The sequence below is a fragment of the Panicum hallii genome, chromosome 1 (assembly GCF_002211085.1).
Source record: "Panicum hallii strain FIL2 chromosome 1, PHallii_v3.1, whole genome shotgun sequence".
Lineage (NCBI taxonomy): Eukaryota > Viridiplantae > Streptophyta > Magnoliopsida > Poales > Poaceae > Panicum > Panicum hallii.
Genome location: NC_038042.1, coordinates 57,786,814 through 57,811,250, shown reverse-complemented (window position 1 = coordinate 57,811,250; position 24,437 = coordinate 57,786,814). Strand labels below are relative to the sequence as shown.

The 24,437-nt window shown below is 52.6% G+C and overlaps 3 protein-coding genes across 4 annotated transcripts; 1 reads left to right on the top strand and 2 right to left on the bottom strand.

The window, feature by feature from the left end:
• Window positions 1-183: 183 nt before the first annotated feature.
• LOC112900310 (probable E3 ubiquitin-protein ligase XBOS32) lies at window positions 184-4,302 on the bottom strand. Of its 2 annotated transcripts, XM_025969134.1 has the most exons (12): window positions 4,165-4,288; window positions 3,807-4,041; window positions 3,217-3,628; window positions 3,065-3,124; window positions 2,887-2,958; window positions 2,625-2,800; window positions 2,385-2,545; window positions 1,860-1,918; window positions 1,729-1,775; window positions 1,490-1,630; window positions 1,145-1,236; window positions 184-928 (listed from the first exon to the last, which is right to left on the bottom strand). In XM_025969134.1, the coding sequence occupies exons 3-12, from the start codon at window positions 3,409-3,411 to the stop codon at window positions 441-443; spliced, it is 1,491 nt and encodes a 496-aa protein (XP_025824919.1). In that variant the 5' UTR covers window positions 3,412-3,628; window positions 3,807-4,041; window positions 4,165-4,288; the 3' UTR covers window positions 184-440. The 2 variants fall into 2 exon arrangements, with proteins under 2 accessions (XP_025824919.1, XP_025824912.1); XM_025969127.1 differs by having other exon boundaries at window positions 3,807-4,302.
• Window positions 4,303-8,215: 3,913 nt separating this feature from the next.
• LOC112899243 (RING-H2 finger protein ATL13-like) lies at window positions 8,216-10,461 on the top strand. Its single transcript, XM_025967644.1, has one exon. It carries the CDS (start codon window positions 8,794-8,796, stop codon window positions 10,135-10,137), a length of 1,344 nt encoding a protein of 447 aa, XP_025823429.1. The 5' UTR covers window positions 8,216-8,793; the 3' UTR covers window positions 10,138-10,461.
• A 4,998-nt stretch (window positions 10,462-15,459) lies between these two features.
• On the bottom strand, window positions 15,460-19,514 carry LOC112879926 (probable alpha,alpha-trehalose-phosphate synthase [UDP-forming] 11). Its single transcript, XM_025944369.1, has 3 exons — window positions 17,306-19,514; window positions 16,581-16,854; window positions 15,460-16,093 (listed from the first exon to the last, which is right to left on the bottom strand). The coding sequence occupies exons 1-3, from the start codon at window positions 19,252-19,254 to the stop codon at window positions 15,767-15,769; spliced, it is 2,550 nt and encodes an 849-aa protein (XP_025800154.1). The 5' UTR covers window positions 19,255-19,514; the 3' UTR covers window positions 15,460-15,766.
• Between the last annotated feature and the right edge of the window lie 4,923 nt (window positions 19,515-24,437).

The following is a 24,437-nucleotide window of genomic DNA, read 5'->3' as shown; positions in this document are numbered from 1 at the left end:
GGAGGACATGCATGCAATCATGTTTGTACTAAGCTGTAGTGGCAACTAACAACCACAACACATGACTCTTCCGTGCCTGCCACTAAAACACCAGTGATATACTACTGCCCCCTGCCCTTTTGCCCCTTTTGAGAAGAACACCAGTGACACAAGTATTGGTCCAGACACAAGGGTAGGCAAGAGTTGTGCATTGAAAAATCGATGCCTCTGCATTTCATTGCTTCCCGGGAAATATACAACACCACAAGGTTATTTACAAACCAGAAAGGTTGTAGTTACATGTTGCTCCTGATATATCAACAAGGAGTTGGGACCGGCGAATTCATACCACAACGGGACGCGAACATCAGACCAACCAAACCAACCAAAGAATACACAAAAACAGACCTCAACTCAAAAGGAGCACAAAACTGGGGGCATGCAAATGCCTATCCACTCTATCAGTTGCCAGTAGCAACAATTGGGTTAAAGGTTACAGGCCAGGCTCTTCTGGTAGTCTCTCCTTGGGAAGCCGAGCGCCGCAAGCTAGATCCGAACCTCGAGCATCTTATAAGGCAGGGGTTTGTGTCCATGCCGCCCAGACAAAATACTGGGTTCAGTTTCATCGCTGGTATCCTCTGGCAGCTCATCGAGCGGAAGGAGGACGAGCCCATCGGTGGCATGCGCCCACAATGGAATTCAGTCCGGTACAGATGGGCAGCAATCGAAGCAGAAGAATCGGAGTTAACTGCTGGGCATGTTGTGCAAAATGACAATGAAAGGCTGTTTCTCGGCAGCTCTCTTATAGGGCTCGTGCCAGGAAGAGTGATGAAAGAGATGATTGGATGTCTACAGAGAGGGCATGGTATTGCGCCCGCTGGGCTCACTGATGTGTAGCTAGTTGAACAAAGGTATAGAGCACACCTTGTGCAGAATTCATGTTTGCAACCTACAAAACGGAACACATATAATGTTTGCAATCATGAAAATCTGAGCTACTAAGTGGTTGTGAACCAGAGCATAAAGTTATAAGCTAATATAAGCACTTGATATAAAGCTCAGACTAGTAACAGTATGCTAGGATTACGGAGAACAGTTACCCGTATAAATTCAGTAAGCATCAACTACAATTACCAATAAACCATATGTACATTTGCCAGCATACCTTCTGTAGCAACAGAACAGCTCCCTTCTAAGCAGACAGCGCAGGGGTCAATACAAACAGGTGACTGGTTTAGGTATCTCCATCCACACTCCCTACAAAATGAATTGACATAAAGCCATCAGATACTTCTGAAACAAACAATGAAAATTAGTCCAATATGATAGGCTGCTAAGTGTTAGAATTTGTAACACATGGTTAGGAAAACAATAAATCTGGAACCACTTATAATTAGGGAACCACATGGAAACCAATAAGAGGCGATATACAGTTATTTAGTATTTAACACATGCGGACCACATGACCAGGGAACTAACAGAAACATAACGAAATTAGGGATATGATCACCTTGCAATGTTCATGATACTCATGAGTGGAAGACAAAGATAGGGAGATGGAAGAGTGCGTATCTGGCCCTCTGGTTCTTTACTTAAAATTTCTTCAATTGAATTTCTTTGCCAGGAACGAGCCACCATCAATGGGGTCCATCTGCATAACAGAAATGAACGTGGACTTTAGACAATTCACAGTGCTAACAGGAATACTGAAAGCTATTTTTCCCATGCAGCAGAACCTTGAAATCATACCCGCTAGCATTTTGTGCAGTAATGCAAGCTCCTCGAGCAATAAGGAGCTGCATCGAACAAACCCCTATCAGTACATAATTAAAGGAATTCAGCCAAACATTTGGAACAAATTTTTGACCAGCAGGACATACTTGACAACAGACAGCATTTCCACCGCAGGCAGCATAGTGAAGTGGGGCGCTACCAGCTCCTGCCACATTGAAGCCAAAGTACATTTTTAACAGCATTATTAACTAAATGACAATATAACAGACAAATAGTTCACTTAATAAATTAATGTATCTTAATAAGTGAGAACAAGTGAACAATAAAATACAAAGCTGAATGACATCGACTTGCAGATAAGAACAGGAGGAAGTTGGTAAGGTTTTTCAAGTCACTAAAGGAAACATCCTCTCCAGCCATGCCAAGCCACGCCATATGCATATGTACAAATTACACTACACATTCAAGACAATGATTGAAACCATTTCTAAGACGAAGAATCACATATGTTGTTAATTTGCTGACTGCTTGCAACGTTCCCACCAATAGGTTAAGCACTTACAACAAGAGTATCATCCAAAAGGCAAAATTGTTAAATAGCCAAGTATATAGTACATGCCAATGGACTAACAGTTCAAAAAAGCAGTTAAAAAGGAACGGTAGCAAAATACCTATTAAGTCTATAGTCGTTCCATCCTCGATAGTAACCTCAGAAACAGATGCTCCTAAGTCCAGTAAAAGTTGCACGCACTCTACATGCCCATTTAACGCTGCCATATGAAGTGGGGTTAAGCCTCCATCCGCCTTCTGATTTACCATCTTGACCAAAGCACTGATAGCAAAGACAACTATTGCATCATTTGTGCACAAAAATAAACTAAAGAGAAAAACATGCAAGTCACCTAACATACTCATGATCAAAATCAGTAGCTGAATCTTCTTCAGATGATCTATGATTTGTCTGGGTGAAGAAATTTGATATGCTTGGCACGTAATCTGCAAGAACAAGACGAAGGCATCGGGCATGACCATGCAGTGCAGCAAAATGGACAGCGGTTCCACCATTGAGATAATCTGTCCTGTGAACCTGTTAAGGTATTTTTCCGTGTCACAACAATATATCTGGAAAACTGTAGGAAATGCTGCTGTTGCGTGAAGAGTAAAAGAACTCACATTTGCATTGAAGAGAATCAGTGTTTGAACAACCTCCCAGTAGCCATATTGACAGGCTTGCATCAAAGCAGTCTATAGATAAGTAGCAGAGCATATGCTTAGATATACCACATCGACCCATCTATGTCATCTCATCTCAAACAAACTCAATACAGGCAAGTCTAGAAATTGAGCATACCTGGCCTCTGTAATTCCTAAGGTTGATCTCAACGCCGGATTCAAGCAATAGAGAGACAATCTGAACATCCAAAGAGCAAACAAATTTGAACGCAAATGGTATACACATTAACCAAATTCTGATGCTTCTTCAGAAGACAAAAACGGCAGTACCTCATGGTGGCCTTGCGCAGCGGCATAGTGCAGCGGTGAGTTCCGGCCGCCAAATGTGGAGTACCGGGCAAGGCGAGGGTTGTACTCGAGGAGCGCTCGCGCCTCCTGCAGGTCGCCGTCGCGGGCAGCTGAGACAAGCCGCTCACCGGAAGCAGAGCACCCAAAGGAGTTGCCCACAAGGCTGAGGAATCCCATGGATACCCAAGATGAGGCCTTCAGGGCACAGCACCCTTCCTTCAGCGCGCGCGAGAAGACCTCGTATCGTATCAGATGCCTCTTAAATTTCTCAATCTTCTACGGGGCTGCGGCGAACCGCATTCCAGGATGATTAGGAGACAGGTTGAGAGGCCCCCAATTGTGGCGAGTGGAACTGGATGATCTCAAGCTAACGGCAAGAAAGACCTAGCTTTTCCTGCGAAAACACAAAATTTTAGAAAGGAATTCAACAAATTGACTTGAAGTATGGCATAATGCTGCCAAATAGCAACGACTCTTCCAAGTAATTGGAACGAAACGTAGACTTTTCACATAAACCAAGAAATCGGAGTTGAATGATGCGGTATTGTTGCCGGGAGATCACAAGAACGCACCTTCAGAACTGCGTCGGTCCCGACCGAGCAGAACGGGGCCGATACGAACAATTCCCTCCTCTAAATCAGGTCGAATCGCCGCAAGAAAACAAGAGACCGGCGGGGGATTCACGAGACAAGCGGCAAGCGACGGCCGCCTCGAGCCCTCCCCTCACCTCAGCACCCACGATTCCAGCGAGGGCGCTGGGCGGCGAATCTTGGGGCAAAGCCAGAGGCGATTTGCAAGAACGAAGCCCTGCGATTTGGGCAGGGACAAGTGAGGAGGAAGAAATAATGATCTTGATTGGGACGGCGACGTGGAGATGCAGGTAGCGGCCAAAAATCTCCACGCCCCAAGGGTCACCCCGGTCCGTATTACTTGTGTGCCGCTCCAGGTCCGTTCCTTGTTGCTCCCCCCACTTTTGATTTTCAGAGCACGAGTAGTAGTTGTTGGAAATAAGAGGAGGCGACGGCGATGATTATCACTAGGATAGGACGAAGTGGTGCTGGTGTACTCGGAGCTTGGTTTGGCAAGGAAAAGCAAGGCGGGGAGACAAAGACATTGGCTGATGCAAGGACGCGACACGAGGTTTTTGCTGTTTTGCTTTAGATTTTTCAACGTGAAAATTACTTTCCAGTTGTTCCTTTCTAGTGTTCGGTTTCGCTGATTCGTGTTTAGCGCTTCTTTTCTCTTTTTTCCAGATGGATTTAAGCATTCAGCACGCAGCGGTCCGCTTTTATCATGTTATCTTATCTGTGACCTTGTGGGATACTGTGCATTTCCGAGTAACTTTTTTTTTAGTCATTTCCGAGAAACTCAAGTAACATGCGATTAAGTTTTTCTCGTAGAAAAATGTTGCATCGAACTACTATTTGGGGGAAAATAACATATTAACTGGATGGAAAAATAAAAATGAAAAGTGTCAAAAATGAATACGCACTCCTATATTACTGCGATTTGGAGACAAAGACAGTCACCTCCAAAATCAGTAATTGCGTAGACCAATTTTAGTGGGGATGGAATGCGCTTGTGCAAGATAATGGGAGGTGACACCACCGAGTTAATTTTAACGTCGTGTTACATACTTACATGATACAACTCATCTATTGAGGTCAACCTTCTAAAGACTTCATTTGGCGGCTCGGCAATGGGGACATCAATTTTTTTAAAAGGTGAAGAAAAAATGCACTCAGTTTCTACCTGGCCAATTTACAATCTGCAAGTTGGATTCTGTCTTCAACTCGACGTTGAACAGCACAACTTACCGAAATAGCAACAGGCCATTTTTGTTTTGATTGAAGCCATCGTCAGATGGCAATTTGGCATTTTTAAACGGGAAATCACTTTCATATTGAGGTGGGACAGTTCGTGCGAGGAGCGATACCTAACCCAGTCAGAAGATGAGAAGATATAGCTAGTGCAGAACATGGGCCGGGCCGTTGAAAAGCGTTTGCGAGTTTGGGCGTTTTCAGCCTGGGCCTTAGTGAGCCGAGCCTGATGGCAGCGTCGTTTTCGTGGACCACAACCCCACCCACTTAGCCCAGCACTCCAGCGAACAAAGGACCATTAGTAAACAAGCTAAAGCTCCTTGTCACCAAAAAAAAAAAAAAAAAACTGAAGCACGGATCTCCACGCAAAGCCCCCGTTGTCCCATCTCCCTGTCCGGAGACCACGCACGCATCCTGACGCAAAGAATGATCCTGTTTATACTGTTCCCTTGGCCCGGCGTGGTTTGGCTGCGAGCCGTCGGCGCTGCTCATCAGACCAGACGGCAATCCAAGCCACCGCTCGTTTCATCAGTCCCCTGTGATGTGCAGATGAGAACAAGATTAGCAGCTCGCGGGGCAATCATGTCATGCTTTAGGCCACCGGATCGAGTTAAATTCCGGCGATGGGATAGGATATTGTATGGTATGGTCTGTACTGGCGCCAAGCAAAAGGGGCTCCACGGCTAACCACTCCTTTTGGGGCGGCGTACGGGCTGCTAAACGAGCAACCCTCCAATCTGTGCCGGGGCTCTGCGTAAAGTACTACTAGTGCAGACAGCAGAGCAGCATGAATTTCACATGAACGAACTTGCAGAGGAAAAACACTGCCAATTTTTGCCCTGCGAAAATCCCAGGTGAGAGAGAGAGATGCTCCTACGCGAAAGTTTGGAGTTTGGAGGTGGAAGTAGAGAATCCCAAGGCGGCTAATAGTCCCCCGAATTACTGCGCGTCGTCATCAGCGGGGACAATTAAGGTGGATGCGCGCGCTGACCACGCACGGAACGGGACGGAACAGCGCTCCCGCTCCCCGAGACCCCATGGGCATGGCCATGGGGTGTGGCCGTGAACCCGATGCGAGAACAGAAGACTTCGGAAGGAGAATCGGGAGGAAATCGATGGAGCTCCGTCTCGTCGCCGCCTCGGTTCCGGGCGGTCGACCCCATTTTTGCCGGCCGCACGGCCTCTGATGATGCTTGGAGCTCGCTCAACAGTGTACTCCTTGGACCTTTCCGATGTCAAACCCCCCATAATCCGTGCATAGAGACGCTCCCTTCCATTGATTGTTCTTATTACCAGGCAGGAAAGAGCTTAACAATAACCAGTGGCCTCAGCACCAGCACCCATGACCCACCGGGCACCGCTCACCTCCATGCCAGCAGCTAACGCGGCTTGGCCATGGCACTGGCAGCACGATTTGAGCTGAGCTTGCCAGAGCACGTACACTTTGACCGTGCGTCAGCTGATCTCCGACCTGGAAATGTGGCCGGTTTCTTTCTGCTTTGTTACTGTACCTCGTGGAGCTGCTGCACCACGTTTGTAGTATATGAGCTACTACTAGTAAGAAGAAGATTGTGTCTTCATTTTTGTCAAAACATACACACAGGAAGGTGACATACTGTCACCGCTCTGTGGTGTCGCAAAACTGTATGTTTCCTGCGCTTTCCGTACTCCTTTTACTGACTGTAAAGTTTCCGAACTTGACCAAGCTTTGACTTTCAGCACAGTGTCTGCCTGTCTGGCGACTTGTTGCAAGCTGGTACGGAGAGCCTGTTTAGTTCATTTTGCGTTTTTGCAAAATTTCACTGTAGCAAAGGAATCTTGCTAATTTGAAGTACTAAATGAAGTTTATTTGCAAAACTTTTTGCATGGATGGGTTGTAAATCACGAGACGAATCTAATGATGCTAATTAATCCATAATTAAGCAATAATTAGCGGATGGTTACTGTAGCATCACTGTTGCAAACATGGATTAAGTAGGCTCATTAGATTCGTCTCGCGATTTACAACCCATCCATGCAAAAAGTTTTGTAAATAGACTTCATTTAATACTTCAAATTAGTAAGATTCCTTTAGCATTTTTGCGTTTACAGCTTTTTTACGTTTTTGCGGATGGAACTAAACAGGCCCGGAGTACTCCTGGCCAGCAGAGTATCACGACTTCAGCTCGGCGGCAGCAGCAGCTGGGGCTTGCCATGCAGCAGCAGCACGGGGTTCGTGTCTTGTTGCACGGGCAGGGAATTGACTGGCGCTCCTGGGGCCTGCCGCGGCAAAAGCCTTCTGGAATCTGCCGAGGTCAAATCACAAGCCATCAGCATCTGCATTTGAAAGCCCCGTCGGGATTCGCGCCCCGCTATCTTTCCCTCACCCCCTTGTCACCGTCCCTCCCGCTCACGGTCTGCGATCTGCTCGCCTGGGGGACCTGGGCAAGAAGCTGCCATGGAAATTTCACAGGAGGCCTGCCCGGCTGCAGCCTCTCGTAGCACCATGGCTCCCAAATCATGCCATCAATTCGGCCTGCCCCATCTGTCGGCAGATGCACCGATCGGATCCGGCAGTTTGCGCCTCTCATTTACGCGCAACCATCAGAATCTCTCCACGTTTCGAACACGGGCGTGCTGAAAGACCACCATGAAAATGGAAGCGAGACGAGACCACCGTTCTTGCAGGGTTTTGTTTGGCATGGCCGCATGGGGATCGCATGCACCTGGCCTGTGGCGGCGGCAGAATCCCTCTGCTCCTCCGGCTGCCCGTCCCGTGATTCGACATCATTCGAAATGAATCCTGTACCGGTAGGGCAGCAGCTGCAGGTCGTCGAGGTCAATGCAACCCAGGCGCAGGACAAGTACGCCACGATGCTACTAGCAGCAAATGGCAATCGCCGCCGTTCTCTCCTCCAGAAGCCAAAAGCGTACATGTTGTACACGAGAGACGGGCACGCGACAGGGCAGAACGAGAATCGCGCACGTCATTGTTAATTCCTGCAAAAGTCAATGCGATTACAGTACAGCTCTGCTCGAGGGGACTTGCTCGACCCATCAAGAAAAGAATCAGAAAACAACCGACAAAACCAGCAAGAAAGGGAGAGGCGATCGAGAAAGACAGAGACCAGGCAGATCTCAACACATCAACGGACATCAGCAGCGTCACCGATTTGTTTCCTTTTTCTTTTCTTTTCTAATGCTGCATCCACTGATCCGTCGCTGCCACCTTCCCGGTGACCTCACCGGAGTGACCCACACTCGCGTGTCCTCTGCAGAGGGACGCCGTTCTGCTAACCCACACCACACCTAATGCCGCTGCCTTTTTTTTTCTTCTAATCAATCCATGGGTGAGGCTAGGCTAATCCTCCCTGCAATTTACTATTCCGCTGTGGCTTCTCACACAAAGCTTCCCTCCCTTGCAAACCAGCAACTGCAAGTACTTGTAGCTGGGACTCGGAGTACTCTACTCCTTTCCTTTTGTTGCATCGCCATCCGCCACCTGCTCCTCAGCCCTCACAAAAGGTCCAAGAATCCCAAGGCAGGATTTCCAAAATGCCCACGCCAAGATCCTCCCCAAACTCCTAGCACATGCCAAGCGCAGCAATTTCGATTTCCCTCTCCGAAAAGATTTCATTCCATTCAATTCCATTCCGTCGTTTCGGGTTGGTCATAAAGCAGAGCTTCTTCTTCGATCCCCAGCGGTTTAGCGGTTTCCTTTCCCCTGGCTCCGTGAGCTGGGAGATTGATCCAGGCTGCGATGAGCGGCGGTAACTCGTCGTGGCTGATGCCTCCGCCGTCGTCGTCGCCGCCGCAGCCCCCAGCATCGGCGCTCGACAACGTGGAGGCCAAGATAAGCCCCAGCATCCTCTTCATCGTCGCCATCCTGGCGATCGTCTTCTTCGTCTGCGGTCTGCTGCACCTGCTCGTGCGCCACCTGCTGCGCCTGCGCCGCCGCCGCCGCGCGCGGGAGGACGCCGAGAGCGTCACGGCGTTCCAGGGCCAGCTGCAGCAGCTCTTCCACCTGCACGACGCCGGCATCGACCAGGCCTTCATCGACGCGCTCCCGGTGTTCCTCTACCGCAACGTCGTCGGCGCCGCCGGCCAAGGCGAGGGCAAGGACCCGTTCGACTGCGCCGTCTGCCTGTGCGAGTTCTCGCCCGACGACCAGCTCCGGCTGCTGCCCAAGTGCAGCCACGCGTTCCACCTGGAGTGCATCGACACATGGCTGCTCTCGCACTCCACGTGCCCGCTCTGCCGGAGGAGCCTCCTCGCCGAGCTCTCGCCGACGTGCAGCCCCGTCGTCATGGTGCTCGAGTCAGAGAGCTCCCGCGACATGGCCGCGTCGGCGACCCGGGCCACCGTCGACGCCGACGGCGAGCCGAGCGGTCTCGCTTTGCCGCAGGAGGGAGCAGAGGAGGTGGTCGAGGTGAAGCTGGGAAAGTTCATGTGCGTGGATGGCAACGGCAATGCGAATGCCACTGCCAACGACGGCGACGGGGCCGGCACCAGCAGCGACGGCAACGGCGACGCCAATGCCAAGGCTGGAATCGGGCAAAGAAGGTGCCACTCCATGGGGTCCTACGAGTACGTCATGGACGAGCGCGCCTCGCTCCGCGTGGCGATCAAGCCGCCCAAGAAGAAGCCCGCGGTCTCCAAGTCGCGCCGCCGCGGCGCCATGTCGGAGTGCGAGTTCAGCGCGTCCAAGCGCGGGGAGTCATCGCTCCGCCTCCCATTCACAGCAATGGTCCAGAAGCAGCAGCAGCAGCAGCAGTCCGACACGGCCATGGCGAAGCTCACCAAGGACAGCTTCTCCGTGTCCAAGATTTGGATGGTGCCGTCGTCCAAGAAGGATCCGGAAGCGGCCGGCGAGAGGCGCGCGGTGTCGTTCCGGTGGCCGGTGAGCAAGGACCAGGAAGAAGGCAAGAGCAAGAAGAGCGGGAGCGAGGCGGACTGGGACGTCGAGGCCGGGAGCTGCGGCGGCAACAGCGTGGTGTCGTCGGTCGCCGAGGAGAGGCCGTCGTTTGCGAGGAGGACCCTGCTCTGGGTCGTCGGAGGCCGGCAACAGAGCAGAGTTGGAGCTGTGCATGATCAGGATACCTGACGAGGGAAAAAAAGGAAATTATTTTCTCTCTCTCCGTCTCTCTTTCTTTGTGTTCTTTGGCGGATTGGTGGTATCGAGTAGTGATTGCAATAGCTAGAAATTTGTAAAACCCAAAAGGCTCTGAAGAATTCTTTCTTTCGCTTGTGTATTCGAGTCCAGCTTCTTTTCAGGCTTTCAGCTGTGAGGAGCCATTCCCGATCAGAACTCATCAGAAGCAACTGATGAATGGTGAGCAGCAATGAACTGAACTGCAAAACCATTCATGGAATCAGAACAAACCCTCAGATAATCATCAGTTGCTAGTATCGAAACGACCATTTTACATGTCCTGGATTGCAACCAAGAATTCCGTTTCCTGCTGTTAATTGCAACTACGAATACTTCGTGGACAGTGCCGATTGTTTATCTGATCCTCTGCTTACTGCTCAGAAATTCAGGAACCAGAATGATCTCGATGGATGCGAGTCCGGGGCAGAGAAAGGAGCTCTGCTGCGCTCATGGAAAGGGCATTTGGTTGGATCCACGCATCCGATCGGCCGGCTCGATCGTCTGGTTCCCGGTGACGGGCATGTGATGAGCGTGCCGTGCCGTGCCGCGCGCACCACACGGCGTGCTCCTTTGTTTGCTCCTGCTTGTATCAGGAACTCTGGCAGGATGGCTTTCTCCTTTTCAGAAGCTGCAACGCAGGCGTGCTGTCGAGTTAGGAAGGTGGCATCTTAACCTGACCTGTAAAGGGCGCTCGGCTCCGCTCAACAAAGATTCTTTTCTTCTGCTTCTCTGCCACCAGGATATACTACTACCTCTTCCTTTTCCTCGCCACTGATGTGATGAACCCTGGAACTTGAATATCTGATCCACAAAATTCAGATCCCTTTTGATCAAATGTGTCAGCTACTATCAGTACAGCTTCCTTGCAGTTACAACATCAGTGCAAATACAACGTGCTGTATGTTGTAGTACTGGCAATGTGACGTTCAGGGCTAACCAGTTTTCCAAAAAGAAGTTCAGGTCTAATTCAGGTAATGGTGCTACGCATGTGTTGGAATGGAAATGCAAATGGGGTCAAGCAGACTGGTGATCTGGACGGAAGGAGATCTCCTCCCTGTCACCATCCCAAGGTTCTGGAAGTTGGTGCGCTGTTCCTCCATTACCACTGCTAGCAACGGAACGGTGGCCTCCTTCAGATTACAGGCTGTTCCAACAGTTAATGCGCCTCGGAGGAGCGTACCACTCCACCCCGGAAAACATAGATCTCTGCACGGCATCTCTCTTTGTTTATTCCGCTTTTTTGACGAGCAGAGAGGTGGTTAATGCAAAGCGTGCCGCACGCTGCAAAACAGGTCAAACGCACGTAGTAACCGCTGGAGAGTTTTGAATAGATCCCAAAAATACCCGTTTCGCATCATCATTAACACCCTTCAAACCCAGCAAGATGCGGTGATCCATTTGATTTTGCCGGCGAGGTTTAAGAAAAGAGGTCACCTCGCCGGCGCCGGCGCCGACGGTGCTACTGCGCCGCCGTTGAGTTACCATTTTTGTGTGTATGTGTGTGTGCAGTGGGTCGCCACCAGCACGCACAAAACATGTCGGGGTCTCTCGAGTGGATCTCGAGCATTCCATGGACCGCCATTTGTGTTCATTCATGTCTAATAATGGAATCCTGCTACTTTTGTTTAAAAATGGAATCCTGCTACTATTTGCTGGGCCTCGTGCTGCCAGGATGTACTATGTAGGTAGGAGAGCAAGGAGTGGGCCTTTTTATGCCTGCGGCCCAGGGGGCACTATCTTCTTTCATCAGGCCGGGGGTACCATTTCGGTGCCGGCATGATGCCCAGGTCTGTAGGCTGCAAATGGGCCTCAGACCCACCAACTTCTTCTCGCAGCCCATTAGGACGCTTTGAAGTTGCCAGGTTTTGGTTAGAGTTCCACTGGGCTTGCCAAGTTGGTGTAGTACCATGCTTTGCTTTGCTGTGAGTGCTGTTTATCAAAAGTCTATCGATCCTCCTCCCCGTAAAAAAGAAATCTAATGATTCTACTAGTAAAATGATTCTAACTTTCATCTTAAAGGGCTCTCTAACCACATCGCAACATGTAAAAAAAAAATGAATTGCATTGGAAAATCGGAATCTCCAAAAACCGTTTGTTAAATGCCTGCGGAAACCGTTTGAAAGTCCCGCTCACCCAACTAAAGCGTCAGCGGTTTGGATACACACATGTCTCCTTTGGCGCTTGCCAGCCAAAGATGGCATCGTCAACAAAAAAAGTACGCAGACCAAGGGCGGACGCAAGCGAGCTACTCCTTTCAACGAATATGCCCTCCCGATCGTCCACTAGAACAGACGGCACCACAGGAATCAACTTGGACAGCCGAGTGGGATCACGAGGCGCAGAGCCGAGACCTCGCACGAGGATGCCTGCCATAAACGCACACGGCTGCGACGGCCTCGTTTTGGCCTATAGCTTGCCGTCCATGCTCGCTTCGACTAGGACGAATGAAAGCCGCCGCCTCGAGTCGACGCGCCCTCACAAGTACACACACGGCACCGGCACCTACGCGCCCTCGTAGACTCGCTGCTGGCGGCCGGCCGCGGGGGGCAGCCGGCCGGCCTCCGCCTCAGCTCCCGTCGCTCGGAATCCGCACACGGCGCGGGGCATATCCCCCACCCTCGCCACGGATAAGACACGGCCGCGGGGCGATCGCTCTCGGTCGTCCGAGATGCCGCTCCGATGCCGCGCCTACGCGTCGTCGTTCGCGGCGGCACATGCCTACGGATCAACCAAATTCTGATCCTGTGCCTGCTACTGCATGCTACCGCCAAGCCAATTGTTTAGCGCTCGAGAACAATGACTGCTGAGCTGAGGGCATGCGGTGTATAGATTTGTATAATCTCACTTGGAAGCCTGTACTGTCGTGTCCTCTGGCCGGGCCATGGATCTTCTCTTTGCCGATAAGGATTTCTTGGTCGATGTCACGCTGAACAAGAAGAGATCTGATCTCCCCTTGCAGCCCTAGCCGGCTACCATCCCGATCCCTCTATCCATCGTCCAAGCGCATGTGATCCCAATGATGGTATTGGCATGGTACAGGGAACTAACTAACGGAGGAGAGAAGGATGGATATTCTTTGCTTCATGGGTTCAATTGTTCGGTGGCATGTGCCTTTCCCCCTCCAGCTTCTTCGTTCTGGATAGCAGATAACGGATACGCATCATCTGGAACTGGAAACTCCAAAGTGGCGGCATGGCTATGCTAGGTTGGATTATGTGCAGACAGAACAAGCGAGCTGATGAGGGAGGAAGCCTAACTTGTCATATCCAAGCATCTCTCCTAGCCGAGCGTAGTATCAGATGAGCAGTGTATGTTTGATCTCGATTGGACCGTTCGGTGTCCAAGGATAGGTACTCGTATACGTCCGTTCTGAACTCGGATCATTCGCACTGCATCCGGAGGTTGACATTCGATGGTGCCAGGCATCAGATAACGCGATAAGACCGTCAGATCAACGAAAGGTTTCTGATGTTTCACGGCACGAAAGGACTGGCAAAAAACATGGGGATCAAAATGTGCCGTAGCTCTGGAGTGGAGAACAGGGGCTACTGCAGAACCCGCGATAACCTGCAAGCAGACGCAGCCACTGAACTCAGAACACGTTTCTTCTTTTAATAAGGAACTCGAGAAAAACACGTTGAAGGGAACTGGGAATTCTATAGACGTGTGCTAGTAGAAGCGTCCACAAAAGGCTTCAGAAATCAGGACCCCCTGGCACTTTCCTTTTCGCAGCACGTGAGCGATCCGATGCAAATTGGCCAGCTCCGATCCGTCAGAAAACAAGACGTGTTCGACACCCAGATCCGACCTTTTTTCACCTAAACCCCCGTTCGGTCACCCGGCCCCGAAAGGAACCCCGCCTAACCTAACCCGGGGACAGTAAAAAGCACGAGCGAGCCGCTCGACGTGTTGCGATGTGATCGTCCAGGCTCCTTTCAGCGCGGAATTCCTCTGAACCTGGTCGGAGAACGGCAGAAGCCGCACCCTGATTGCTCCTACTACCTGATCTGCAATTGGCCATCTAATCTCGCGAGAAGGAATAGACCAGCGCCCCCACGCCCTGGACCATCCGCTAGCAAGCTAGGCTGGGGTTGGCCGCCGGCCGGGCCGGGAAGCGTCTCCATGCGCGGCAGCGGCATGGGAAGCCAGCCAGCCACGACCAGTTGCGGTGGCCCGCCCGAGAGGCCAAGGTGGAACCTGAGACGGCAACACGGCATCCTAGCGGATCCTGCGGAGGGGTTTGGTGGTGTGCACCGAATCGACTGGACTGGAGATCGATCGCGTTCGGCTACGTGCACAGCGAAGAGGATGGGAAAGCTCGCCGTGCGTTGGCGTGTGCTTATCTTATCCCAGCCGACGGTCAGAGACTACCTTTGTTGACTTGAGGTTCCGGTGCGCATTGCTGAAAGGCTGCTCCAAGCAGCGGAAGATTCGTATAAACCTCCGGGGATAACCGGGTCAAAACAGTTTTTGTCATACGAATACAAGGCAAGGTTGGGCTTTTGAAGACCTTTAATGCAGCTTTGGATGGCATTTTTTCTTCCCTGAACCAAGTTCCAGGCTGCTTCCATTTGCTTATCCGATGTACTGTATAAAAGAGTCTCCTGTTCACCTGGGTCAGGTGGCGGATGTACAAGTACGGTTACCGACAGTGTGTGGCTGGCTGTCGAGCCAGACATCTGAATCATTGCGCCTAAAGTCTCTTGCCGGCGAGGTGAAATGATGGATCACCCGCCGCGCTGTGGCCTTTAACTGACATCACGTCTCGCGTGTACCACATCGACTGTAAGCTACTGCTACAAACAGGAGGACGAAGCTAGCTTCTTTCTGAGGAGAAAAAAGAGAAAAAGAGAGGACTGCAATCATGGCAGCAACGGACCAAAATCCTTCCTTGTTACCAAAACTTTTCCTAATCTAATCCTAGGAAACGTCTGCTTCAGGCGTGCAGGACGCCACCGATGATAGAAAAACGTCCTTGTATACGAGCTACAAGTTGGCAATCATAATTAGGGCTCCCGTCGCCTCACCTAGATCTCTGACAATCTTCGTTCTCACAGCTAGCAATGAGCCGGACATGGCATGGCGACTCCTGTTGCCGTCAAGCGCCGCAGCTGGGTGGGGCGGATAAGGAGCACCAGATCAGGGTCAGGCTGGTGCTATCCGGCGGGCATCCATACTGAGCTGAGCTGGGATTGTATAATGCAATGCAGCAAAGGCGAAAGGCGTGGCTGAATGGGACTGCCAGGAACAGATGAAGCAACAGGGCAAGCAAAGTGAAAGAATCCTTTTTTTTTTCCTTTTTCTGATTTCATCGTTATCGTCAACTACATATACAAGGTGGTCGGTACATTCATGCATATTATCATACGGGGCATGTACAGGCACGGCCGATGAGTGGTAGAAATGTAAAAGAATAAAAAAAAAGAAACCAAGAAAAGAAAACCTGTTGGTCCTGTAACTGCAGCTAATCCTAAACCACACGTCTGAATCTTCGTCGTCATCATTGGTTGGTTATTCTTCGTTCCTCGATGTGTAGCGTACTACTCCTGTGCAGTAAAAATCCCCTTCCGTGATTAATCTCTCACAGCGAGCCCTCGAAGGAGACCCGGAGCTGCACCGCCGGCCTGGGCCGCTGCGCCGGCGCGTTGGCCAGGCCCTCGAGCATCTTGATCACGTCCACCGTGTCGTCCAGGTAGTACCTGGCCATGCTCGGCTTCTTGCCCACCGTGCAGGCGAACACCTCGCTGGTGGCCGGGAGCCTCACGCCGGCGTTCGACGGGCACACGATGCTCTCGAACATGTCCTCGTCCGACCGGTCGTCGCCGATGCACAGCACAAAGTCCGGCGCCTTCCCCGTCTTGACCATGGACGACAGGAGGCTCTCCACAACCACGCCCTTGCTGATGCCCTGCGCGACACCAGAGGAAGATATTTTTGCGACTTGTTAATTGTTATCGCTCCTCTGCTACTACCAACCCAGAAATTTCGAAGTGGTTGCGGACAAGACAAATGGATGGTTCAGTAGTGTGGCGGGTTGCTTTCGGAGGGACACAACAATTAAAAAGACGACCACAAGGCCCTGCCCTGTTCCTCGCGGATTTCCCAGTCCACAAGAGGCGCGGCGCGGCGTGGTCCATGCTGATTCATTCGTAATCCTATTCGTGGAGAAGATGCAGATTGTCCCAGGGCGGGCATGTAGTGGATGAGGACTGGATTGGATTGGATTAGATCGATCCTTATCCGATGCCTTTAGTTTGAAAGCTACGTCTGGTTGATTTGATCGACATGCTTCGTACACGGCCTCAAATTGGACTAAACAACCAACGAGCAGCAGTAGAATAAAAAATCTACGGCTCTTGAGCATGGAAAAAGCATGCACGCGTTGTTTGGCTTACCTGGGGGTTAACCTCGACGATGTGCTGGCCCCTCTTCACCACCACGGGCTCGTTGGCGAGCACGTTTTCGAGATGGTCGAGCAGCTCCTTGGCCTGGCAGGAGCCGAAGTCCGGATCCGCCTCCTGGTGGTGCCAAACCAGGGCGCTCTCCTTGTGCTCGATGGAGGAGCCGTCTGTTGCCTCCGTGTACAGCCGCATCACCGGCTCGGCCGTCTTCTTCCAGTCGAAGTCGGCGGCCAACGATGAGGTCTCCCATGGCGCGTCCCTGCTCCACCTGCAGTCAAAACAGTCCATGAGCCATCACGTATTGGCCAACTCTTTTTTTTTTGAAGGGGAATATAAGCGGCCAACTCATTAGGAATGCTCCTTGCAACCAAAAGTGAGCTGAGATAGAAGTACTGTAAGCTGTTAGTGGTTGCCTGGTTGGAACATACTGTAAGTAGTAATGCTCCTAGGATTCTTCCAGAACCGACGTAGTAATTGTGATTTGAGACTAGGCATAGGCATGCCAGCTCAGCATCTAGATATGTTGTTGGTCAGTAAACTGTTTTCCTCCTTAATTAAATGTACGGCTTATATATAGTGGTACCATTGCTTAATTAGCCACTACCATCATTCATAGAGACCGAATCTGGAACAGTAAGAACCCAAATCCAAGCAAAGCAAACGTCGTACCAACTAGCAGATCCTCAGCAGTGAATCAAACAGTGTGAGGAGATCTTTACCTGGTGAAGTAACCGTGCTCCGCGGCGATGCCGAGCTTCTCGCAGGGCGCGAACCACTTGCTCAGCTCGTCCTTCCCCCGCCCGCTCACGATGAACACTCTGTTCTTCGGGTCCTCGCAGAGGCGGTTCAAGACGGAGATGACCTCACTGCTCGGCGCCTTGTCGATCGAATTCTCCGGCATCACGGTGCCGTCGTAGTCCAGGAGAATCAGCCGGTTCTCCGTCCTCCGGTACGACGGCACAATGTGCTCGACGGAGAGCCGCCGGAAGTTGGGGCCGAGCGCCACCACCTTGAAGCTCATGCCGAACCCAATCCCCCAATGCCGCCGCGAGAAGTGGTCCTTGCAGGCGCGCTGCAGGTCCTGGTCAAACGACTTGGCCCAGTAGGCGACGTCGTGGGTGCTCACGTACTTGTAGTGCTTCTCGTGACGCAGCCGCTGCTCGGCCTCGGGCATCCGCAGCGCGGCGTTCATGGCCTCCGCGACGGACTCCACGCTCCACGGGTTCACGCGGATCGCGCCGCTAAGCGACGGGGAGCACCCGACGAACTCCGAGAGCACGATGACGCTCCGCTTGGGGGCGTTGTCACCCAGCGCGTTGCTCTCCTGCCGGAGGACCGTGTAAATGTACGGTATCCGGTTGAGGCCGTCGCGAACGGCGCTCACCACGCAGCACTCGGCGGCCGCGTAGTAAGCCGCCTTCTCCTGCGCCGTCACCGGGCCGTCGAGAAGCACGATCGGCGTGTAGCCGGGGGTGCCGAACCGCGCATTGACCCGGGCGCTGATGGCCCTGGCCTCGTCCTGCACGCCCTGCACGTCGCGCCCCTCGCTGCGCGCCGGGTTGGCGATCTGCACGAGCACGGCGCGGCCGCGGAGCTCCGGGTGCTCCACGAGCAGCTGCTCCATCGCCAGGAACTTGAGGCCGATTCCCTTGAACAGATCGACGTCGTCGACGCCGATCATCAGGCGCCGCCCCTTGTACGCCTCGGCCACCCGGCGCACCGCATCCCCCGTCTCCGGCGCCGAGACCACCGATCTCAGCTGCCCCATGTCGATTCCGACGGGCAGTATCTTGACCGTCACGGTGCGGCCGTAGTACTCGATGCCGATGTAGCCGCGCTTGGACTGGTAGTCCAGGCCGAGCAGCCGGGAGCACGCGGACAGGAAGTGCCGCGCGTAGTCGAAGGTGTGGAAGCCGACGAGGTCAGCGTTGAGGAGGGCGCGGACCAGGTCGTCCCGCACGGGGATTGTGCGGAAGATCTCCGATGAGGGGAACGGCGAGTGGAGGAAAAATCCGACCTTGGCGCGCGGGAATCGCTTGCGGAGGAAGGTGGGGAGCGCCAGGAGGTGGTAATCGTGGATCCAGACGAGGTCCTCGTCGGGGGTGAGCACCTCGGTGAGGCGGTCGGCGAAGGCCCTGTTCGCCGAGAGGAAGGAGTGGTAGAGCGTCCGCTGGAACGGGAGGCCGCCGAGCGATGACGGCGTCAGCGGGAGGAGGTAATGGAGGAGCGGCCAGAGGTAGTGCTTGCAGAACCCGTGGTAGAACCGGTGGTGGAGGTCGCTGGGCAGGTACACCGGCAGGCAGGAGAAATTCACCAGCAGGTAGTTGGACAGCTCATCGGAGGCAGCCTCCGCCGCGGCCGCCGGGAGTGTCCCGATGTGGAGGACGGGCGCGTTGGCGGGCAGCCCCGAGCGGAGCTGGTAGGCGACGGTGCCGGCGTCGACGGTGAAGGCGAACCCGAAGGGCGCGGCCGGGTCGGGCGCCGCGCGGAGCGGCAGGCGGTGGGAGACGATCACGCGGCGCGGCGGGGCGGGCGGCGAGGGCGAGGTGGGCGAGGCCGGGGACGCGACGGACATGACGCGCGGGAGTCGGAGCGGCGTGGGCGACGGCAGGGGCACCTCGTCGGCCGCAACGAGCTCGAGGAGGTTGTGGCAGGAGAGCGAAGGCATCGCCAACCTGTCGTCCCCTCCCTGTTCCTATCCGTGCGTGGCGTCGCAGAGGCTGATGCGTCGGCGATGGCGCATGAAGAGAAGGGAGCAGAAGCGCCGCGACGCGACGAGGAGTCGGGAGGCGGATGGATCGATCGCTTTTGCCGAAGCTTCTGGGGGGATAAGCACGGGCGAGGTGGGTCTAGAACTAAGCCGGGGGAGGAGGAGAGGAGGTATAAATATGGCTGGATTTGCGTGTGCCCCCGTCCACCTCTGTCGTGTGAAGCGAGGAAGGAGGAGCGGACGGGGCGCCGGGAGTAGGCGGTGTGAAATTGTGATGGCTGGCATGCGCCTTATCCACAATTCCTCACGTCGCGCTGGAGGGAGGCGCCAGCGTGCGGAAATGACGGGACTGCCCTCGCCGCGACGTGGAAATGGGGATGGTTGGACGGGGAGCGGATAGGTGGTGAGGGTCGCGGTCGCCTAACGGTTGGGGTTATCTATCCGTCCGTCTCCCTCGCTGCTCGCCGAGTCGTCGTCGCGCCGCCCGTCTGCGCGCGCGGCGAACAACCTGGTAGATGGATAGGATAGGTGCTACCTGGGCCCCGTTCCGGTGGATGACGGGTGGGGACGGTCAGGAGGTTGAAGAAGGCTGCTGCTTTGTTTATGCTCGCGACTCTCTTGCCGTGGATGGTTGGGCGGAAATTGAATCCCGGGGTACTTTGGGTCTGGAAAGCCATGCTAATTTAGACAACCAATTCTAGGTGATAATAATTATTAAGGTCAAATGTATTACTCCAATCCAGGGAATAATTTAAACCGTACCCACCGTACAATTTTGCGATTCTTAATTGCTCTTTACTCTAGCGGATCAGATTTTTGGTGCCGCCAAATGTAAATGCAATCAAAATGGGGCTGGCTCAATATTTCCATTATGAAGCCCGTACGGCACGATTTGGCGCATGAACATCAAATTTGGTAGAAATTGTGGTCCTAGATTTTGGATCACGCACGATCTCATGGCGTGGTACAGTCATAAATAAGATTGTGTTGCGAAGGATAGTAGGAATAGGAATAGGAGATGCACTGGTGCTCCGACGGATGATAGTTGGGGACACCTATGGTTGAATCTGTATATGGCTCGAAATATGGGTAGCTGCTTCAAGAAAAGGTCCCACATGGTTCAAGTGGAGTGGTTTACATACCTATATTTAGTTTAAAATAGAAACATACGACCAGCAAACATCTCACTGGAAAGCTTGGTGAATAAAATGTCATGTTTGTGAATTTAAATACCACTATTTACCACAGCAAGGTGTCGACGGAGGGCAAATTAATTTATCCAGTCTAGGTTATCGATGTATATTTTTTGTGAACAGTGTTAGAAATTTACCATGCTGTTCGACAAATTTGTTGGGGTCTCAGTAAGTGAACCATGCTATGTGTGATCATGTGCTCAAAATCATGATTCTATGACATTACATCCACACAAGATACATGGAGACCAAGTTACGCCAAGACGTCTCCGTAGGGTTTGTGGTGAGGTCCTATTTGAATCTCATATGGATTGTAGGAATATGATAGTGGCACTAGAGTATAAGAATCCGGATTACATACTATAACTAGCTGGGCTATTTGGATCAATTGATTATACTGTTGTTTGTGGACCACCAGATGTGTCTTTAATTTGAAAATAGTAGGGTGAAGAGATGTAGTGGGATTAAAAAAACTTGAGATGGTTGGATTACTATAGTCCATACAGGAATCTGCATTATAATTGTACTAATGGTGAGCTAAATGACCTATGCATTGTCCATGAAGGGCTAAGCATGTGGTGTCCTAGCGAAGAGCTGAAGATGGAGTTCAAGGACGTCTGTACAAATACCTCAAATACAAGCCGAATTCTCATGCAATCCACAATAGAAATATGCTCCTATAATGGAAGATGTCATCACTTGAGCGTTCCAAACCTTCCCAGCACCTAGACATCCCGTAATTACGCTCGATGGCATCTTCTTGCTCAACAACTTGGTTTCTCTTACAAACTTACTTGGGTTAAGATTAAGAGGCTGTGTGTCGAGGACTATGGTTCATGCTGAGCTCCCCGTGACAAACACGAGGATAAGGTACATGACACCCAAGACAGCGGGGACACAGTTGAATACGTGGTGACGATGAGCGCCGTTTGCATCGGCATGGACTGGAGTAGAGGCGTTGTGGCAATTTCTTGATAGCTTGGCGGTGCCGGATAGCAAGTACCCCGTAATGCAATCGGATTCAGGCCGCCTCAGGAATTGACCCAGCATCCAATAGCGCCCAACCCTGCGGCAAGTTACTACCTTGATCTATTTCGCAGACCGTGCTTTAGGGGCGACAAAGGGCGGCCCACCTCCGCTCCGCGAGCGCATCCTAGCCGCGTCCGTGTGAACAGTAACAAGCTTCCGCGTCTCGTCACCGCGTCAAGCTGTTCCGCACGGCACAGCTGTTAACGGTTGTGAACAGTAACTGCTGCACTGCACTGGTCTGAACTACAGCTGCGGTACCGCACGTCGCTACTTCATCTGTTCACGGAAGAGCCAAGGAGTTAAATAATTTTAAGTTTCACCAAATTTATATAAAATAGTATTAATATTTATATTATAAAATAAATATGATTAGATTAATCGTGTAATATATTTTTATACTAAGTCAAAATGTTAGTAATTATTTTATAAATTTGATCCAATTTAAAATTATTCCACTTCCCGAAAAATAAAAGTTGTATTTAATTTTGAACGGGGTGAGTGCCTACGCCGCCCCGGTGACCGACCGTCGCCGGGGGCACCGTCAAGCGGCCAGCAGACCACGCCGCCAAAGGCGCCCCCCCGAGCAAAAGCCTGGAACCCAATCCGTTGCCGCCACGTCACGCCGACGACGCTGACGTGGACTCCTGTCCGGAGCCACGCGCCGCGGGCAGCTGGGCGTTGGCTGTCCGCCGCACCGGGGCCTCTCGCGCGCGGGGCCGCCTTCGCCATGCCGAGTTGCCGACCTCACCGTCCAGGCGTCCAGCAGTCTTGGAATGCCTGGACGTGTACGCATGCCTATCACAATGCCTCAGACTTTTCTTCTTTTACCAGAATTAAAAAGAAATAAATACTTTTCTAGGAGAAGTGTTGAGTTCCGTGCGTACACAAATATCTCCGAACAGTTATGGCAGCCAGACGTTATCCTATCTACTAATCCACGCGTCAGCTGGAGCGCTACCATTCCACCAAGGGTGCGGATGATTTTCCTTTTTTTTTTTTAAGTAATCATTAGCCGAATAAATAAGACATTGGCAGACTGGCAGCAGGGGTCAATGCCGAGCTGCGCCCCGTGACCGTGAGGCACAAGTTATGAAGTTGTTTTGGTCGTGGCAGGCCAGAGCGACCACTCCAATTCAGGCAGGCAGGCAGCTGCTGCAGCCTGCAGAGGGGGGTGTGGGTCTCGTTATGGCAGTCACGGGCGAGCGAAGCAAGGGAGAGCACTCGCCTGCCGGCTTGCACGCGGCGTATGGTATCCGCAGGACGGCAGGAGCCATGGATTGCTGGAGCGCCACGACCATGCCCTCCAAATGATCTTTGCTGCGAGACCCTGTGCCATTTGGGGGCGGGCGTCGCTTTAAAAATGGTTGGGCGACACGTGCACGTAGAGAAGTTACGGGCCTCCACGTAGATGTTACTGCCATCACACGGGACAGGAGGCGTACACGTGCAGCGGCCAGCGGCCAGCGGCGCACCACGGCTACACGTACCAGTAGGTGTGTTTTAACGCGGGGGCGGGGTGGGGGTCAAACAGTACGAGCAGGGAAAGTGGTAGGGCCACCCGACGTTGCGCCCCTACCTCGTATGCACGACACGTCACGGTCGCAGCAGGTTGACGTGAGAGCTTGCTACCGCTGTGGCCGTCGTAACGCGCCGCGTGGCCGCCTGGCGGGTGGTTCGTCGCTCGCTCGCCCGGCCGGCCTCCCGTCCCGCGTGTCCACATCGGCCGGTAGCGTCAACGAAACCCCAGCGGCGGACCGTGCCGTCCCAAAGCAAACACACTGGACATGGATTATTTTCTTCCTGATCAGATTAGTACTGAATGAAAATGAAAATACAGGTCGCTTAAACTAGGTCTCACGTTGTGTACTGGGCCCATCCATGGCCCACGACAACTCTCAACGCATGCGAATCTGACGTTGCGTTTGGAGTGAGGAGGGAATTTACGATCTTAGGCAGGCTACCCATAGCGGGCAACAAGCACCACAGTTTGGTCTCATCTGGTGCTTTTTATACCGACATATCCTAGCTGGCCCATCTAAATAAACAGCTATCCTTGACGACGTTGTTGCAATGCTCCTGGCTTCTTTACCGGAGCATCACGGATCCCAATGACCTCGTGATCGGTCGGTACAGATAAGCTCCGGCGTAAATGTGGGGCGACGTCAAGCCGGCCGTGGAAACGGAACCTCAGCGCCGCCGTTCCGTAGGACAGAAAAAGAGCAAAAGCAGAAAGAGATCGAAGCGCTACTCGCTGGTGGTGTAATTTCGGAACTCTAGATCCTATCCAATTTGTTTAGCCGTGGGGAGCAGGACCGCAGGGGGCCCATCGAGGTGGGGCCAGGGGACCCTTCTAAAGGCACGGGAAAAAGAAGCCGACGGCGGGCGTCCCCACGTTATCCCCTCCCCCTCCGCCCTGGGCCCGCGTTCCGTGCCGCGTAAGCCACTGGCGTTGGGCCCACCACGCCATCGAACGAGGCCAAGCCCGTACGGATTGCCTCGTTACATACTGCAACTTGCCGCTGCTGATCTGATCCTATTCTGAACGGCCACGATGCTCCTCCAGAGTCCACCCGCCGTGAAGGACGGAAGGGTGCCGTCGTCCACGGCGTACCGCCATGCACGCAGTCTGCTACCACCTGTGCGTACTGCATTGCTACTGGTTGCAGCTCGTCTTCGTCGTTGTCACCTCTGTTGAACTACTGCTGCAAGGTGAACTGATCCGAGAGCATGACCATGAGAGAGAGACACACACGCACAGAGGTTGAGAGTTGACACGATCTGGCTGGCATGGGAAACAAGAAACGAGAGAGGAACGGTCGCCCCGTCCAAGTCGCTGATTGGAAAGTAAAGCACGCGATCGACCGGCAAAAGGCAAATCCTAAGACGATCGGGATAACATTATCAAAGCATTTGCAATTT

Coding starts and splice junctions, on each gene's coding strand:
- LOC112900310 (XM_025969127.1), bottom strand. CDS start 3,411: ATGGGATTCCTCAGCCTTGTGGGCAACTCCTTTGGGTGCTCTGCTTCC. Junction 2,801..2,886: donor TGATTCTCTTCAATGCAAAT/GTGAGTTCTTTT, acceptor ATACCTTAACAG/GTTCACAGGACAGATTATCT. Junction 2,546..2,624: donor GCTACTGATTTTGATCATGA/GTATGTTAGGTG, acceptor CTTTGCTATCAG/TGCTTTGGTCAAGATGGTAA.
- LOC112879926 (XM_025944369.1), bottom strand. CDS start 19,254: ATGCCTTCGCTCTCCTGCCACAACCTCCTCGAGCTCGTTGCGGCCGAC. Junction 16,855..17,305: donor GAGCACGGTTACTTCACCAG/GTAAAGATCTCC, acceptor TTTTGACTGCAG/GTGGAGCAGGGACGCGCCAT. Junction 16,094..16,580: donor TCGTCGAGGTTAACCCCCAG/GTAAGCCAAACA, acceptor GGTGTCGCGCAG/GGCATCAGCAAGGGCGTGGT.
- LOC112899243 (XM_025967644.1), top strand. CDS start 8,794: ATGAGCGGCGGTAACTCGTCGTGGCTGATGCCTCCGCCGTCGTCGTCG.